Source organism: Esox lucius, chromosome 10, assembly GCF_011004845.1.
Source record: "Esox lucius isolate fEsoLuc1 chromosome 10, fEsoLuc1.pri, whole genome shotgun sequence".
NCBI lineage: Eukaryota > Metazoa > Chordata > Actinopteri > Esociformes > Esocidae > Esox > Esox lucius.
Genome location: NC_047578.1, coordinates 27,744,132 through 27,762,073, shown reverse-complemented (window position 1 = coordinate 27,762,073; position 17,942 = coordinate 27,744,132). Strand labels below are relative to the sequence as shown.

At 41.8% G+C, this 17,942-nt stretch overlaps 1 protein-coding gene across 4 annotated transcripts in view; it reads right to left on the bottom strand.

Moving 5' to 3' along the window:
- kmt2ba (lysine (K)-specific methyltransferase 2Ba) overlaps positions 1-17,942 on the bottom strand; it is a 73,376-nt gene that overhangs the window by 38,285 nt on the left and 17,149 nt on the right. For 2 of the 4 annotated variants that reach the window (XM_029122696.2, XM_029122698.2), the window contains exons 5-23: positions 16,705-16,806; positions 16,239-16,395; positions 15,772-16,006; positions 14,375-14,436; positions 13,999-14,268; positions 13,216-13,322; positions 9,389-9,805; positions 9,122-9,235; positions 8,800-8,946; positions 8,625-8,717; positions 8,407-8,524; positions 7,763-7,879; positions 7,307-7,491; positions 7,036-7,131; positions 6,779-6,889; positions 6,433-6,509; positions 5,834-6,006; positions 5,440-5,537; positions 3,113-3,247 (exon numbers count right to left, since the gene is read on the bottom strand). In XM_029122696.2, the coding sequence (XP_028978529.2) occupies positions 3,113-3,247; positions 5,440-5,537; positions 5,834-6,006; positions 6,433-6,509; positions 6,779-6,889; positions 7,036-7,131; positions 7,307-7,491; positions 7,763-7,879; positions 8,407-8,524; positions 8,625-8,717; positions 8,800-8,946; positions 9,122-9,235; positions 9,389-9,805; positions 13,216-13,322; positions 13,999-14,268; positions 14,375-14,436; positions 15,772-16,006; positions 16,239-16,395; positions 16,705-16,806 (2,814 nt within the window). The remainder of the gene's footprint in view (positions 1-3,112; positions 3,248-5,439; positions 5,538-5,833; positions 6,007-6,432; positions 6,510-6,778; positions 6,890-7,035; positions 7,132-7,306; positions 7,492-7,762; positions 7,880-8,406; positions 8,525-8,624; positions 8,718-8,799; positions 8,947-9,121; positions 9,236-9,388; positions 9,806-13,215; positions 13,323-13,998; positions 14,269-14,374; positions 14,437-15,771; positions 16,007-16,238; positions 16,396-16,704; positions 16,807-17,942) is intronic. The other 2 variants (XM_029122697.2, XM_029122699.2) reach the window with 2 other exon arrangements.

The window sequence follows — 17,942 nt, the reverse complement described above, 5'->3', positions numbered from 1 at the left end:
GTCTACCTCAAGACAGCATTACTGTTTATCAAAGTAAAAAAAGAGGGGGGAAATGTTTATTGAGTTGATAGTCTGTTTCTTGTGCAACTGGTTGAGGCTGTTCAGATAAGAAATTGAGTTAACAAAAAGCAAATCTCAGGCTGATGTATAAAAAAAAAAAAAATCTCAAACTGAGCACTTGATTTTGATCTTTATTTATAATTGCTGCCCTTACTAGGGTTTATCATATTTTATTATTTGGTAATGTTCGTTATTTGCATCTGTGGATTTGTTAGAAAAAATAAATCTGTAATTTGATTTTAATAAGCCATTTAAAGTGTCAAACTAAAAAAAGTTTACGTTTCTCATAAATATTTATTTCAGAAAAAGCCTATAAAATAAAATTGGCCTATTTTTATTTAAGACATTTTTTTTTTTAAATATGCACCATAATGGAGCTTTGATTTCAAAAAATTTACTCCTGTTGTTATACAGGGTTTATGTTTACATGTTATTGTTATTTGAACAGCTGAGCATTTAATCATGAACCAGGTGAAGAGCCCTGTTCATTATTTATTCATTAGATTTTTCAACTGTTCACTGAAATAGCCGGTTTCAATAAAACTACTTGTGACATGTCATATCTCGCTTTGACTGAACATTTGCTCTCACTTTGCGGAAAAGATATTGGGATATATATCTTATATCGATATTCAGCCTAAATATATCGGGATATGACTTTTGGTCCATATTGCCCAGCCCTAAGTACAACCCCAAGAACACCATCCCAACCGTGAAGCATGGAGGTGGAAACATCATTCTTTGGGGACAGGACGACTGCACCGTATTGAGGGGAGGATGGATGGGGCCATGTATCGCGAGATCTTGGCCAACAACCTCCTTCCCTCAGTAAGAGCATTGAAGATGGGTCGTGGCTGGGTCTTCCAGCATGACAACTACCCAAAACACACAGCCAGGACAACTAAGGAGTGGCTCCTTAAGAAGCATCTCAAGGTCCTGGAGTGGCCTAACCAGTCTCCAGACCTGAACACAATAGAAAAATCTTTGGATGGAGCTGAAAGTCCGTATTGCCCAACAACAACCACGAAACCTGAAAGATCTGGAGAAGGTCTGTGTGGAGGAGTGGGCCAAAATCCCTGCTGCAGTCAAGCTGGTCAAGAACTACAGGAAACGTAGGATCTCTGTAATAGCAAACAAAGGTTTCTGTACCAAATATTAAGTTCTGCTTTTCTGATGAGTCAAATACTTATGTCATGCAATAAAATGCTAATTACTTAATCATGGATTTTCTTTTTTTATTCCGTCACTCACAGTTGAAGGGTACCTATTATAAAAATTACAGACTTCTACATGCTTTTTAAGTGGGAAAACCTGCAAAATCGGCAGTGTATCAAATACTTGTTCTTCCCACTGTATGTAAAACAAAGAATCCTACATTCTCTACCAAATTGTCCCAGTGCTATATAACTTGCTTGCTAGAGACATGGAAAAATTAACACGATGCTCCGAAGCAACGTTCAGTTTTCCAAGCTCTACTGTTTTGATGCAGTGTACCAGAAGCTAGTTTCAAAGTACAACACCATGCGACCAATGATGTTCAAAGCTTCGGATGTCACAAAATTACCTTCGAGTTCCAACCAGGCCCAACAGTTGTCGTTTTCAGAATGGCTGTTATGAAATTGCGTGTATAAAAAGGTTAAATCCGGTCACTTCGAGGGTTGGCAGTTGGAGTTTGAGATACGCATGCAAATGGAAATTAGAGAAGGATTTGAAAGAGCAAGTTAGTCAAGAGAGTCAGAGCTAGTTATTTGATAATAGCTAGAGAACAATAATTTGAGAGTCATCGATGAGAATAATTTAGTGTTGGTTAGCTATTATTTGAGAATCATACAAAAGAGTAGGTCATTTCAGAAGTAGACAATATTATTAAGAGTTGCTTAGCTAGGTTCTTGGAAGAAAGTAATAGGATTAGGACACCTCACAATGACCTAATACCAAAGTAACACATCCAATACTACGGCACAACCGTATTATTCCAAAATGCTGTTCATATGGACACATAGTATAATAATAGTATTATTGCTATTATTATGATTACGCGACGTGTCATCCTTTCGCCCTCCACAAATTCAGTTTTTTTGAGGTTTACCCTTTTTAGTGGTCTTCAATATTCATTCATCCTTACCATTACTTCGAATACACCACTTTGGGCTACATACAACACACATAAAATCAAACATGTCATATTACATTTTGTTCAGCAGTGCACTGTGTTGGAAAGCTTCGAGCATTCAAGCGTTTTTTCGAAACAAGCCTCATTGATTCAGAATGCCTTTCCCATCCATAGTTGTTCGTTCCCTTAATAAACGACCCTGCCTTCTCGGCTCGGATTTTACCACTTTTGCTATAGACTTAGACATTTTAAAAATTACCTGTTTTGATCCTTTCATCACTTATTGGTTTGACTGTGCATATTTAGATAAATTATGTCTTTACTAATATAATGATATTAGTAAAATATTATTAATGATTGTTTGGCTGGTCTGGGCATGCGTTGGGCTTGGTTGTCAGTTTAACTCACTTGTAATAAATTGGGTGAGAGGCATGATCAGAACAATGTATGGTATGGTTTGATTGACCAAGTCGAGACATACTGCTGGACATTTGAACAGTAAATGTTTGTCTTAAAATAGCAAAATACCAGAGATGTGTTGTAAGAGCACTTGTAGACATGTTTTGACTGACATAATTGTGCAGTTTGCTTGCCAGGCAGCTAAACTTTTTAATAATGATATGAATAATTTTTAAGTATGCAAACAAATTCTAAAATGCAGTGCAAATAAATTGTATAAAAAGACAAATGACTATAATGAAGATGGCACACGAGTAACAATAATTATTTTGATTGAGTTTAGAAATAAAAATAATAAAAAATGGCAGCTATATGGTTTAAATATCACACATGCTCAAATCCCGATTTTATTATGATTCTGACTAATCGTGCAGTTCTACTGCATATAGCAATACTGGTCCTGGTCTAAGGTAGAACAATTATCAGGGAAATTCGGTGCTATTTGGGGCATAGAAATGGTGACATTGTATGCATCCTTACCATGTGGCGTCCCCTGGAGACAGCACTGTGCACTTGCAGCAGAGCTCCATTGTCTTCGTACACCTCGGCGGACCACAGGCAGCAGTTCACATGGGCCCACTCATTCTGACCCAGGTACAGCAGCCTGCCAGCATCCTAGAATCAAGACAGGGTCATATTGGTTTAGAGCGGTCCTGAGTCAACAGCTTTCTGAACAGCTGTTGACATCACCTCAGGTAAATGTAAATTAATATAATGCAAATGACAGGGGTGGGCCTGAGCTAATATGGTGAGGAAATCTGTGGTTCTGTCCCACTGCATGCCCATTTAGCCTTATTGCTCCGAATACAGCAGCCCTCCAATCTTTAAACCTCAGAGGGGTTGGGTTAAACCCAGAAATTAATTTGCAGTTAAACCTGTTTTTAAATTGACTAAACTGATTTAACGGCCCACATATACATAGATATATAGGTAGTAGGGGTGGAGCCGAACCCGAATACGGTATTCGGAAAGGCACAAATAACGTGGTTTTACAAATACTTCTTTCAAACAAATACTTGAAAAAAATATTTGTATTCGGGAACAAGAAAACTGTTATATCAAAAAGCTGCGTTTTCTCATGAGACCGCAGTACATGCCCGGATGAGTGAGTGACGTTCAGTCGGGGGAGGGGAAAATAAAAAAAGCTGTAACTGACACAGGCTGCTCCACACATCTCCATTCTCCACACAGCAACAGAGATCGCTCAGTATTTTATTAGTTGTTGCTTAACCATGGATGAGTTGGCTGTTATGTTATTTTCAATGACGTTCCTTATTACATGTTCATTCTGTCGGTTCAGCGTCCTCCAACAAGGACGGGTGGTGGTGGGGTTCATAATGTTCACAAATGGTATTTATTAGTTGTTGGTTTAACCATGGATGAGGTAATGGCTGTTATGTTATTTTCTTTTCAATGACGTTCCTTGTTACATGTTCATTGCCGGATTTATGGAAAAATATCAACCAATATTTCCATATTCATCATTATTATAATAAATTTAATTAAAGAATACTTAACTATAACGTAAATTAGAAGTGTAACGCAAACAAATAACAGAACTTTTACGCCTATTTTGAATTTTACTCGAATACAAATACTTTTTCCCCCTTAACAAATACAAATACAGATACAAATACTGGCTGCTTTGCACACCCCTAATAGGTAGTCATTTGATTGATGATTAGTTCCATCAGGTGTGCTTCAATGCGGCTATTACAAAAACTTGCTCTGGTGGAGGTACTCAAGGACAGGTGTTTACAAACTAAGTACTATATTAAGCTGTAGGCTATCCATGTTTTATCTGAGTAAACATCTTGAACGCAACAGTGTCCTGACTAGGTTTACGTTAGCCAGCATCACATTTAGTTGTCCCGCAGATTAAAATATCAACGGCCAAAATGTCCAGTGGGAAATATGCCAAATAAATACATAAACAGATGAAGAGCATATTATATAGTATGATCTGTGGCCAAGAAAAGAGAAGCCTCTGCTCATTGTTTCAGTAAGATATTTCCGGAGTGTTTGGTCATGTGATTATACGTGGGGTGAGATACAAAAGCCACACTCTCCAGCAGCAACTCCAGCATAAGACTCCAAAATATCAAAGGCGAAGCAGATATCCCCGGTCAGGGTAAAAAAACAAACAAGTGATGTTGCAACTGAGGCCAGCAAGACCACAAAAATGCATAGTAATTTGAAATAGCTTCCTTACGTAGGAAAATGTGTATCAACGCAATGGGGACAAATATTTATATCCATGCATTTTAATGTACATTATCTAATTAGGAAATACGGTTGGAAAAGACAAAATTAGACTTACATTAGTCAAAATATTTTACCCACTAGTGTTTTTTCTTTTTTCAGATTTGATACAACAAATAAAGCAAAGCTGTCAAATGCTCTTCTGCACCCATGGCCTAGACATCCCATGGAAACTGACATTATTCACATGGTAGCCTATTTGTTGTGAGGTTTCTAACATTGGCCTCAAAATATTGCGCAAATATTTTGTCTATAAAAATAATTGCGATCTGGCTCAAATTATTGTGATCAGGCAATTATGTAATCATTGCGACAGCCCTAGTTGTAGTCTATAAGCTCAGTTCACAAAGATTGTGAAGAGTTCATTCTGCTGACTAATTTCAATAAAAAACCTTTGGTCGATCATAGAGTTTATGTTCTATTGCTATTTAAATGTAGGCTATTATATGGCTTTAAACAGTCATATTGGCCGTCAAAAAGTATAGCGTAAACTCTGGTCCTGACTCCTGACCAATGATGCACTGGACCTGTACAGAGTAACTCACGTTTGGTGTGGCATCTCCACACTGTTGGCAGAGTGAGCACTGCCTCTCGTCTTTGTTCCAGTCCAACTCCAGGGGCCCAGTTGGAGTACTATTTGAACCTAGACAAAATTGACCCAACACATATTATTCAATCAATTGATCATTCTTAGTGTCAGGCTGAAGAACAGGGCAAGATGACCATCAGTCATTGAGCACAAAAACACTCAAACACTCCAGACTGAGTGCTGGATGACTGGAAGTTAGACATCTTTGCTTTGAAACCGGGACAGTAGGGTCAGACTTCATCCAAAATTGTACCCTATCCCCTATATAGTGAACTATGTTTGACTAGGGCCTTCTTTAGGGCACTAAATTGGGAATAGGTGGCCATTAGACATTTAACGAGTCTCTATACCTGGGGATTTGAGTAGGAGGCTCTGCAGGGGCTGATGGGTGGTGACTGAGGATGTGGGAGGGACACTGTTCATCTGTTGGAGGTCCCCACGGGTGAATTGGTAAGTTCTCTCCAGCCACTGTGCATAGCTGTGCTCCTTAGAAGGAGGAAGAACCGCCTCAGGTAGCATACCGCTGGAAGAACAGACAGGGAGACTTGTTCAGCAATAGTGCCTTTTTCAAACGGCATTCTTTGGAAGCTTGAAAGAAATATTAATGTACGCTTCATCTTTAAACTATTCACTGTCACTGATTTTCAAACAAAAAGTAATTCAAAGTGCTTTGTTTATTGTAGTACATATGAGATTAAGAAAATCATTTAGCTGACATCAAAAAGCTTAATCGGCATTCTAGTCCAGTGACTGTTTTCAATTTGAATTTGACAATAAAGGTAGAATAGAGATTGATATGCCGGCAGTTTCCTGTGCACTACAACCCCAGGTTGCAACGGAATACTCAGTTACACCTAAAGTACGTAATTGATTGGCCGATGCCCATTCTGTGGTCACAAAATATGACTAATTGATCCCAATCTGGATCCCTGAGAGAGGAGCAATTTACCTTGGGAATTCTTTGGAAAGTGGGTCCCACATTTTCAGATCTTTGCTGTGAAACCAACTGAAAGTCTCCTCCAGCAACTGAAAGGAAATGGGAAGGTTCAGTAAATCATCTTTTTGGTTTTTACATCCTTCTGGGGAGCAAAAATGCAAAAAGGACACAGACACACAGAAACTGAATTGAAGAGTTATTTTCTGCTGTTTCATAACTAACTAAAGGAACAAAATAGAATGAACGACCTTGGTAAACTTTTTTGGGAATAAATATGCAAATTAACAACAACACTGAGCCATTGAGTTACCACCAATCCCATAAATAGACCTTTCATCCATTATTCCTCTCTACTAACCTTCAAGTAGTGAGACCTGGCCAGACAGGTGGGCCTTAAATCTTCAGGAAGAGACTCCTCCTCCTTCAACCACCTCATCATTACAGCAACGACATCCTCATGGAATGATTTCTGATTATTGGACAAGAACAATTAAAGTTGTCAGATTCGTAGTTGTGGAATGTCGGATTCAATATACTATTCCTCCTATTCGGGCATCCCAAGAGTTTTCATTGCTTTTATGTGGCATCATTTTATGAAAGACTGGAGATACTCACAAGTGAAGTGTAGTGGCCGGCTTCAAACTTTTGACCAACGGCATGTAGGTCGCAGATGGGCTCAATGAAAGCATCCGGATCTATAGATTCCTCACACTGCAGAAACAAAAGCACAACGCAAAAGGTCATTAAGGACGATCATATACAACAACAAGATTGCAACATTATGTTTCAAATACAGTTTTTACAGTGGCTTTAACGTACGTTTTGAGAAAGACAGCATAGTAGTGACTAGTCAATGTCACTCCATTCTGATTGGTGGCACTCTTACCTCCCTGCAGGTGAGCAGGTGCTGGGAGGATGTGTCAGATAAGATGTTGGCCAGCACCTTCTCTAGCCCTGCCCTAAGCCTTTTCTTTAGCTCCTCCTTCCAGAAGCTGGGCTGTGGTTGGCTGCAGGGTGTACAGGTGTACACTACACTCTCTTGCTGGCTGGACAGGATTTGATACAGGTCGTCTAAAATAAAAAAATATATAACCTTTGAAAAACTGGAGTAGGTTTTATATTAAGTAATTCTACACATTCAACATATGTTTTTCTTTTGATTTAAGTGAATGTCCTGCAAATCTTGGCATTTTACAATTGCTAATGCTATGTGAGTATCTCTAAAGTAAATTTACCCACATTTCTTAAAGCCTTGATTAGCTGAAACAGACGTTTTTCATGTTTTCCAGCCCTGACGTCCATGCCTGATAACAGTTCAGTAGGAAATATTAGTATAACTCACCAGATATCCCTTCACATTTAGAATGGATCCAGTGGCTACATCTGGAGCACTCCATCATCTGACTGGTTTTGAGGTCGTTATCCTCATAGCATTTGGAGCAGATGGTGCAGAAGCTCCCTTAAAAAAAACAAAGAAACAAATCAGACGTACTAAAGTGATATGAAACTTTGGTTGCTTTATTAAGTAATTGTTAGGCCATTAAAGGGTCCATTTGCTGGTTTTAACTGATATACCTTCTAAAACAGAAGTAGTGAAATAGTATTTTTAAGCATCAAGTTAAGAGATATACAACTAACTGTCAAATTATAGAAACAGGGCATCAGCCCCAAGACAAGCTTTCTATGACACTGTCCCACTTATGACACCAACGGCGTCAGGACCAGGTGTTACTAAGGTTTACAGAAGCCGACCAAATATATTTCCCACTCGCCCTCATTTTCTATAAATAAATGCAAGCTGCAAAAACTGTTCATGAATGATTTCAGCGTGGCCTTAAATAAAACAAAATGGCATAAAGATCCTGACTAAGTCTAGGTACGTCGACCCCCATCTCCTCAGTCTATTCCTAGAGCCTGTCTTACCCTTCCATGGACATGACCTATGGTTGACGTGTGAGGTTTCTGTGTGACTTGCTGAGGGCCTACCTTTACTGTGGAGGGTGCTGCAGTCGGGACAGAGGTCCTGCTCGTGATTCCAGGCCATGTCCCAGGACTTTCCTGGGGTCACTCCACAGCTCTTACAACGGATGCATGACATACACACCTGGAAACACAAGGAGTGTGTTTATCATCAAAACTGGTTCACAGTGGCTGACCTGTTGTGTCATAAAGGATAAACAGAAATAAAAGTTCCAGGTACCTACCCAGGGAAGGTTACAGTTGATGGGTTTTGGGTAGGTGGGCCCCAGACAAGAGGGGTGGTAGCAGTTCTGACACCTCCGGCACTGCAACACAGGCTAAAGGAAGAAACAGGATGGTTCAGAAGGTGTGTGTGTAACACTACTGACCGCACAATTTCAGCTTACTTTCTGCACGCACCTTGTTGGTTTTGTTCTTGCGGCCGCACACGTGGCAGAACTTGCAGCGGCGGCAGCACCAATTCTCTTTGTTCTCCTCCTGGGGCCGCTCTTCTGGCCACAGGCAGAAGCTGTGGAAGGGCTCGCAGCACACCTGGCAGTAGATCATCTGAAGGCGAGAAAGGAGGGGGTCAACTTTCAAAATTAGGAAAAAGTGTTGCCAGTGACCTAACGGTTTCCAGGAAAGTTAGGTACATAGACTTTTCTCAAAACCACCAGAGATGTAACTTATCTACAATGAAATGATAATACTAGATGTTCCATGGATGCATGCCCATAACTACCTCATGGTGGCCTTTGCTGGCACACAGTAGACAGACAGGCTGAGGAGTGATGGGGACAGAGGTGAGGATACTCAGGCCACCCATCAACCACACATTCTGGACAGCACAATCCTCCTGGGAAAGATAGAGCAAGTGTGTAACACACATTGGTGAGCATGTAACATCAGTTTGCGCACGAGCCAGAGAGAGACAAACAGGAGACAGAACAGGAGCCATAGCAACAGAGAGCAAGAAAGACAAGACAGAGAGAGTAAACTTGACTCTCACCTTGAAGTCTATGCGGATCCTGTGTGCGCCGTTCTTTGAATAGCCCTTTTGGGGGAGCCCATTGGTTAATGGCGCAAGGATGTTCGTTGGCACGTGTTCCGCTGCATTCTGGGAATGAAGGACATAGTGTGGATCAATTCTGGGGTTGTGTTGTCGCTCCCACTCTTTAACAAAAGCTTGTTCCTCTTCCCGCCGAGACTCGTCCTCCTCCGATTGTTCCTCATCCCTCGCCGTGATCGACTGTAACACACACGGCGGCAGCCGCTGGAGCCGCACCTGCAGCCGCCAGTGTAGTCGCAGCAGGGGAATCCTGGGATGGCGGAAATCCCCGGGGCTCCTTGTCACGTGACCCTCTGTGACTCGCAGCCCTGGGCAGTGTTCCCGGGAGTCACTCTCCTGTGCCTGCGAAGGTGGGGACTGCTTAAGCCAAAGAGAGGGGGGCGACCACCGTTACAGCATGACCATGGTTACATGCATGGCAGCTGGCCAAGCAGCAGAAAGACGAAGGAAGACCAACAGAGCAACCGTTGGTTTTGAGCAGAAAGTGTTGATAAAGAGATGTGAAAGAGTTAAAAGGGTTAGATAAGCCCAGAGGTGAAGGTTTTCCCCAACATCTAAGAATGTGGAACTGCGACGCACAACTTCCTCTTCTTCAAGTCCGCTGTCTACTACGCTGCGACAGAGCGCAACAAACTGATAGCGAAGTCTTGCATCTTGCCCATGGCCATATTTGTGGTGCTGCTAGTGGCAATATCATTTATTTGAGTCTAGCAGTAAAAGGTAGATGTTTCAGCCAAATTACAAAATGTGATTCCATGCACTGTTTACGGACAGAGTATCACATCAATCCATGTTTTATTTGCCTGGCACCGTTTTGAAATTATAATGTTTAGTATTTGTCAGAAGAAAAAAAAACTTCAAAACATAGTACTGGTAGAATTTTTCATACATGATAAAATAACCAGTAAAACACTTTGTTGAACCTAACAACAATTTGAAATACTTTAGGAACAATTTGACATTTCTTATACAGGTAGCATAATGTGGAGGGGATTTCTGTCACAAATGTCAAAATGTTAGCATGCAGAAACATTGCAAGAGAAACTAAACCAATACATGGATTTCTGTGTAAAAGTTGTCTCTAGACCGTTTACAGTGTAAGGAATTTAATATTTAATTTTGTAATTTGGGGGAACTATCCTTTTTTTCCAAGTGGAAACAGAGAGTGGTCCCAGCACCAACTGTAGCTCATGTTGTTAAAGAGAAAGAGAGTGACTAGGAAATCATCCACAAATTACAAAAGCTGAAAATCAGCTCCAGGAAAATAAAAACAGTAAGGAACATTGCAGAAGAGTGGTTATTTGAGGTCTACGATGACTGCATGCAACAGTTGTTAACTTAAAAGTAAAGTAGTATGTTTCTACCAGCATGTTCTACGAAACAACAGCGTTCAATTTAAAGTTAGGCACAATAAAAATAACAGATCCTCTTCATTTTGATGGACATAATTGCTGATGTGTGTTAATAATAATTTTGCATTAATTTTATTATGGCAGTAAGCAGACTATGCAGAAGTAATATGAACACCTTACTCGGCTGTTCTTAATCAGCGTAATGTCAGCACCAAAGTAAGCAAACATCACTTCCAACACCTGGCATCAGAGCAACCATGTGAAAGTAACACACATTAACACTTCAGTCAGCATTCCTGAAAAATACCACATACTGAGTAAAAATCCCGCTTTAGGGAGCGAAGTGATATCAAAAGAACTGAATGAAGTTGTGCGGCAAACGGTAATACAAGCCCATTTCCAAAAAAGTTGGGAAGCTGTGTAAAATGTAAAGAAAAACAGAATGCAATTATGAGCAAATCATTTAAACCCTATATTCAATAGAAAATAGTACCAAGACTACATATCAAATGTTGAAAGTGAGAAATGTTATTGTTTCTTGGAAAATAAATGCTCACTTCGAAATCCAGAGAAGATGGGTCTGTCAGAAGTGAGGACAGGGAGGGGTTCACCACACTGTGAAAGCCTGCTTGAGCCAGGTGCCATAAATCAAGATAAACGTATCACACCGTAAAAATTAGTTTGGGGATCTCATCATCTATGGTACACAATATCAATAAAAAATTTGGAGCATCTGGAGTAATCTCTGTACGCAAGGGACAATGGCGAAAACCAATATTGGATGGCCGTGATCTTCCAGCCCTCAGACGGCCCTACATAAAAAAACAGACACGATTATGTAGCAGAAATCACTGCATGGGCTCAGGAAAACTTCTGAAAACCACTGACTGTGAACACAGCACGTCAACATTTGAGGAATCATGGATGCCACGTCCTCCGGGCTTAAGCAGTTAGGGACCATCCGACTTGTTATCAGCGCAGTGTGCAAAAGCCAGCATCCGTGATGGTATGGGGGTGCATTACTGCACGTGGGATGGGTGACTTGCGCTTCTGTGAAGGCACCATTAATGCTGAACATTATGTACAGCTTTTGGAGTAACACATGCTGCCATGCAGACAATGAATTGTGGGAAGGCCTTGCTTATTTCAACAGGACAATGCCAAACCACATTCTGCACGTATGAACACAGCATGGCCCTGTAATAAAAGAGTCTGGGTGCTAAACTGGCCTGCCTGCAGCCCAAACCTGTCCCCTATTGAAAACATTTGGCGCATTATGAATTGACAAATACAGCAAAGGAGACACTGACCAGTTGAGCAGCTGCAATCCAATATCAAGCAAGAATGGGAAACATTCCACTTCCAAATCTATAGCAATTGGTCTCCTCAGTTCTCAAACACTTAGTGTTGTTATAAGAGGTGATGCAACAGTGGTTCACATGCTCCTGTCCCAACTTTTTTGGAATGTGTTGCTGACATCAAATTCAAAATTGGCATGTATTTTCAAAAAACAATACAATTTCTCAGTTGCAAAACTAAGTATTTTGTCTTTGTACTACTTTCAAATAAATATAGGGATAAAAGATTTGCACAAAATTTGCACTCAGTTTTTTGTTATAGAAATGTACTGAGCTGATCGATTAATTACACCATTGATTAGGAGTGGGTAAATCACTAGCTACCTTACTGTGTTGTTAGTAAAGTACTGAGATGAAGTATTTTGAAAATAGAAAAATGCAAGATGTGCTTATACAGAGCTAAACTAATCAAAGGAACAAGACTAGGCTGATTGAGACCATAATCATGTGTTGCTCAGAAGGTCAGTTATTTTGTGCGATGCTGTCACACCTTCTTGCCCATGAAAAATGAACTGTGCGGGAGACAGACTGCCACTGATCATGAGTTAGTGTCTTTCTGCCCCTATTTGCAAATATTAATAAACTGTATGTGTTAAAGAGTATTATGGTCTCTACCTTACCTGCCTTAAAGGGTTCTGACTTGAGATTTCCATTACATTTTATTTTCATTTTACACAGTGCCCTAACATTTTTGGAAACAGGGAAATAAAAGAAAAAAACAGCACATGGTCCTTGAGTTAAAACGGCCATCTTGACAGCTGTTAGAGAAATTGTTCTTCTTGCCAAGCATGTAATTCAATCAAACTTTAATATGAATCTGACCGTCCACAAATATTTGCAATATCATGTGCATGAAAATGATCACAATGATATTTTCAGTGGAGATGCTCACTTCTGAATAGGCAATGAGGATGACGTTGGTGTGAGAGTGATTAGGGGTGAGTGATTCTAATAACAGTTGACTGAGTTGTTGTGAGCAAGATTACGTTAGTGAGATTCATTTCAAGCAGAGAGTTAGATTAACATTAAGGAGAGACCGAGTTCAACGGGTTGTTACCTTGTCGGCTCGGCGTCGGCCTGGCACTCCTTTCGCTGGCCCAGGTCTACGGTGCTTTGCTGCAGCGGTGCCCTCTTGTGGAGCAAAGAAGACAGAGGGAGCAGTATCTGCCAGAATGCAAATTACACTTTAATATGTAAAATAAACAATCACAAATTTTCAGCATAAACCAATATACTGGCTGAGGTCAATTTGAATTGAAGGCACTTCAGGGAGTCAAATGAAATCATAACTTCAAGAATCAAAGTAGACCAATTATTTCCCATGGTCCCCAAAAGGTGTTAGTATCAAATATTTTGTGCATTTTATTTTTCCAAGTTCAAAATCACTACTTGAGGCATAGGATGGTTCAGTGGTTTAAGCCACTGCCTCCTTTGCACATATACCGCTGTGGCATGGGTTCGATTCCGGCCTACTGCTATGTCAGCACACTCTCTTTATCTTTCCCACTTTCTCTGTCAAATAAAGCATAAAAATGCTCAAAAATATATCTTATAACTGAAAAATAAATAACACTACCTTCAATTCAAATTGACACCAAAGCTGCGACACACTGGAAGACACAGATTTTACTTCTGACCTAGACTTTTATCCTAAACCAAAGCCATTGTCAATCACGGTTGTCTCCAACAGCCCCTCGCCCATAGTTCTGATCTGCCTAGCTATACAGATCCTTAAAGGATGAAGTTCAATAGATATTGTCACGCTGCATCCTAAAACATAGCGACGCAAACATGCATTGACCTATGACATCAACCACAACACAACCATGGATCATATTACCTTGGCTGCCGGGGGCAACAGAATTCTTCTTGACTTGGTTTTCTCCATCGGTGTCCTCGTCGTCCTCGGACTCCGACTTCAGGAGGCTGCTGTAAGAGCGTGGCGTCACGTTCCGCCTCGGCTGCTTCCTGGTTGAGGGGATCAGGACGTCTCTGGGAGTACCTGGGACCGACCCCGCCTCGGCCTCTCCCTCCCCCCAGGACTCTGGGCCCTCGTCACTGTTGGACTGGGGGTTGTTCATCGAGGAACGGCGGCGGCGCCTTGGGAAGGCTGCACAAAAGGGAGACGCAATTGGTTGTGTAAGGCCTGAGTGGCATGGGGTCATTAGCAACCGATATAAATAGCAACGTGTTAACACACGGAAACATTGACACACCTGCCAGGGGCTTGACGCCACGCATTACTTTCCTCGCCTCAATCCGAACACATCGTTTTAACCTGGTGGCACAGATAAATATTTATTATTCAGAATAATTATTGGATGATATAAAATACTCATTTACGATGTTATGCTTAATGATTCGGTTTGAATCCAGTCCACTAATTTTTCAGCAAAAAAAAAAAACATCTCTTCAATATTCTATTAAGGATAGGGTGAAGTTAAGGTTATGGAAGTGTTTTTTGGGATAGAAATACACAAGTGTGCGCGCGCACATGCGTGAACTTGCACGCGTGAACTTGCACGCGTGAACTTGCACGCGTGAACTTGCACGCGTGAACTTGCACGCGTCAACTTGCACGCGTCAACTTGCACGCGTCAACTTGCACGCGTCAACTTGCACGCGTCAACTTGCACGCGTCAACTTGCACGCGTCAACTTGCACGCGTCAACTTGCACGCGTCAACTTGCACGCGTCAACTTGCACGCGTCAACTTGCACGCGTCAACTTGCACGCGTCAACTTGCACGCGTCAACTTGCACGCGTCAACTTGCACGCGTCAACTTGCACGCGTCAACTTGCACGCGTCAACTTGCACGCGTCAACTTGCACGCGTCAACTTGCACGCGTCAACTTGCACGCGTCAACTTGCACGCGTCAACTTGCACGCGTCAACTTGCACGCGTCAACTTGCACGCGTCAACTTGCACGCGTCAACTTGCACGCGTCAACTTGCACGCGTCAACTTGCACGCGTCAACTTGCACGCGTCAACTTGCACGCGTCAACTTGCACGCGTCAACTTGCACGCGTCAACTTGCACGCGTCAACTTGCACGCGTCAACTTGCACGCGTCAACTTGCACGCGTCAACTTGCACGCGTCAACTTGCACGCGTCAACTTGCACGCGTCAACTTGCACGCGTCAACTTGCACGCGTCAACTTGCACGCGTCAACTTGCACGCGTCAACTTGCACGCGTCAACTTGCACGCGTCAACTTGCACGCGTCAACTTGCACGCGTCAACTTGCACGCGTCAACTTGCACGCGTCAACTTGCACGCGTCAACTTGCACGCGTCAACTTGCACGCGTCAACTTGCACGCGTCAACTTGCACGCGTCAACTTGCACGCGTCAACTTGCACGCGTCAACTTGCACGCGTCAACTTGCACGCGTCAACTTGCACGCGTCAACTTGCACGCGTCAACTTGCACGCGTCAACTTGCACGCGTCAACTTGCACGCGTCAACTTGCACGCGTCAACTTGCACGCGTCAACTTGCACGCGTCAACTTGCACGCGTCAACTTGCACGCGTCAACTTGCACGCGTCAACTTGCACGCGTCAACTTGCACGCGTCAACTTGCACGCGTCAACACGAAGTAGTCACTTACACACAACACTGGCGTCGAGTGTTGGGCCCACCAAATTTGGGCTTGTCCAGGCAGTTGAAACAGGTTCCGCAATCATCCTCATGGAGGCAGCCCTGGCAGGACCCACAGCGGGTAGAGCGACCCCCGGGGCCAACAACATTACGGTTCCACTTCCGCCGCTTGCAGAACTTGTGCTTCCGCCTTGTCTTGTGTTCCTGAGTGCTTTCCAGCTCCTGATCAGAGGGGTCAGCAATGTCTAGAGATGGCGAGAGTAATAGAGCGCACGTCAGAGAGAAAGCAAGATAAAGCGTGTGCTCATCTCACAATAGGTTTGTAAACATATGGTAAGGTCACTGACCTAAGGTCACGAATCTGAAATAACAAAAAGATAAACATCAGGAAAACAAAACCAGACAATAAATATCCAACTACTGACTGATGTTTTTTTTTTTTTTTTATCAGCAGGCTTCAGAGACAGAAAAGGTCACCTTCTACATCCTGCAAGGGTGTGATGCCCTCTCTCTCATGTAGGGGGAGTGCGCTAAGTCTGGGGATATCATCAGGTACCATGGCACGGGGTTGCCCCAATGCCACCGCCGCTGCCCTGCAGACATGCTTGATGCGTGGACCACCAGGGAGCAGGTCCTATGGGATAATGGATGGTGTGGGAAACACAGTCATAAACTGCAATGAAATTACCATAACCAACCTATTCTAATGATAAAACGAATGCAGCAAAAGCGCAAAAGGCCTGAGGCAAGTATCAATTTCAACACTTGACAGGCTAATAACATAAGAGTACTGTAAAGGGGAATGGTAATGTCGACGGATCAATCAACACACTTAGGAGCCCACAAACATAAAGAAGCAGAGAGTTCCAGAAAGAGACAGATCCACACACACACTGAGATAAGACAGAAAACAACTGGGGGTCAGTTAAAAAAAAAAGTTTACCTGAGCAGTACAGCCTCCTCTTCTCCTTCCCCTCCCCCTCCCCCTCCGGCCACCTCTGACTCCAAAATCTCTAGGACCCAGCTTCACCGAATCAGACAGGAGCTGCAAGAGACACAGTGAAATTATTAAATGACTAAGAGTCTGGATAAAAAAATAAAATCAAAACAACTACAACAAAGAGAAAATGTATCATCCCTGCCAAATGTAAACACACAAAGATTACAGTACACCAATGACCATGCTAAATTATGGTAAATCAATGCCTAGACCCCTATTTCCTATGTAGATCACCACTATTTATAAGGCTCTATTTAAAATAAGAAACCAGGCAAGTTCAGCTGGCCCGCAATAGCAAGTGTTGATCGAGATTCTAACCTATGTCACCCACGTGAAAGGCTGTGTCTTTAACCACTACACCGCAGAACTGACCATTTGCTGGGTGTTAGCATAGCAGATTGACATTATATAATATTGTCATGCATTAACATCACGTCAAGTTTTAATATTTTGTTAGACACCATGAACCATCGTGTTAAACTGAGTAATGTTACCTCTACCACAAATAGTATCTATGACCTGCATGACTTTTGCCACTGGCCGTTTTAACAGCTTATTAGCCATTTGTGAATGACACTGATACGGTAAGTACTGTATCAATATAGGTGACAGACTTTTACGTCAAGTGAAGAGACAAGAGAATCGTGTAGCCAGTGAAGTGTTTAACTATCCTGAAGAAATCCTAGGACATAATTCGGAAAAAATCCACCAGAAATAATCACAATATAACAGTAAACTAGTGATGATCGTTCTTCTAGCAGCAGGATATTATGCTAGCAGGGCTAACTCAGACTTTCTTTTTCAAAATAAAAGCCATAATTTAACTATATAAGGCGATATAGTTAATCTAGTCTGTCAATATAGTCTGCCATTTTATGTTTATTGTCTGTTCTTAATGTTGTTTTTATACATACTAGGTTGTTAACTATATGGCCATAAACACTTCAATGATGGCTTTTCATTGTGATAATGAAAATCTGAGTGCTGCTAAAATAACACTAAGCCTCGTTTGGCCATCACTACAGTAAACAGTTTCATTTTAGGCTTCCCATAGCTACAGAAGGTGACGATAACTGACTTTTGTCAAGTGAAAAGACGAGAGAATCATGTCGGCAGCAAAGTGTTTGTCTATCCTGAACAAATCCTAATATCCACCAGAACCATTTTATTTTAGGCTTCCT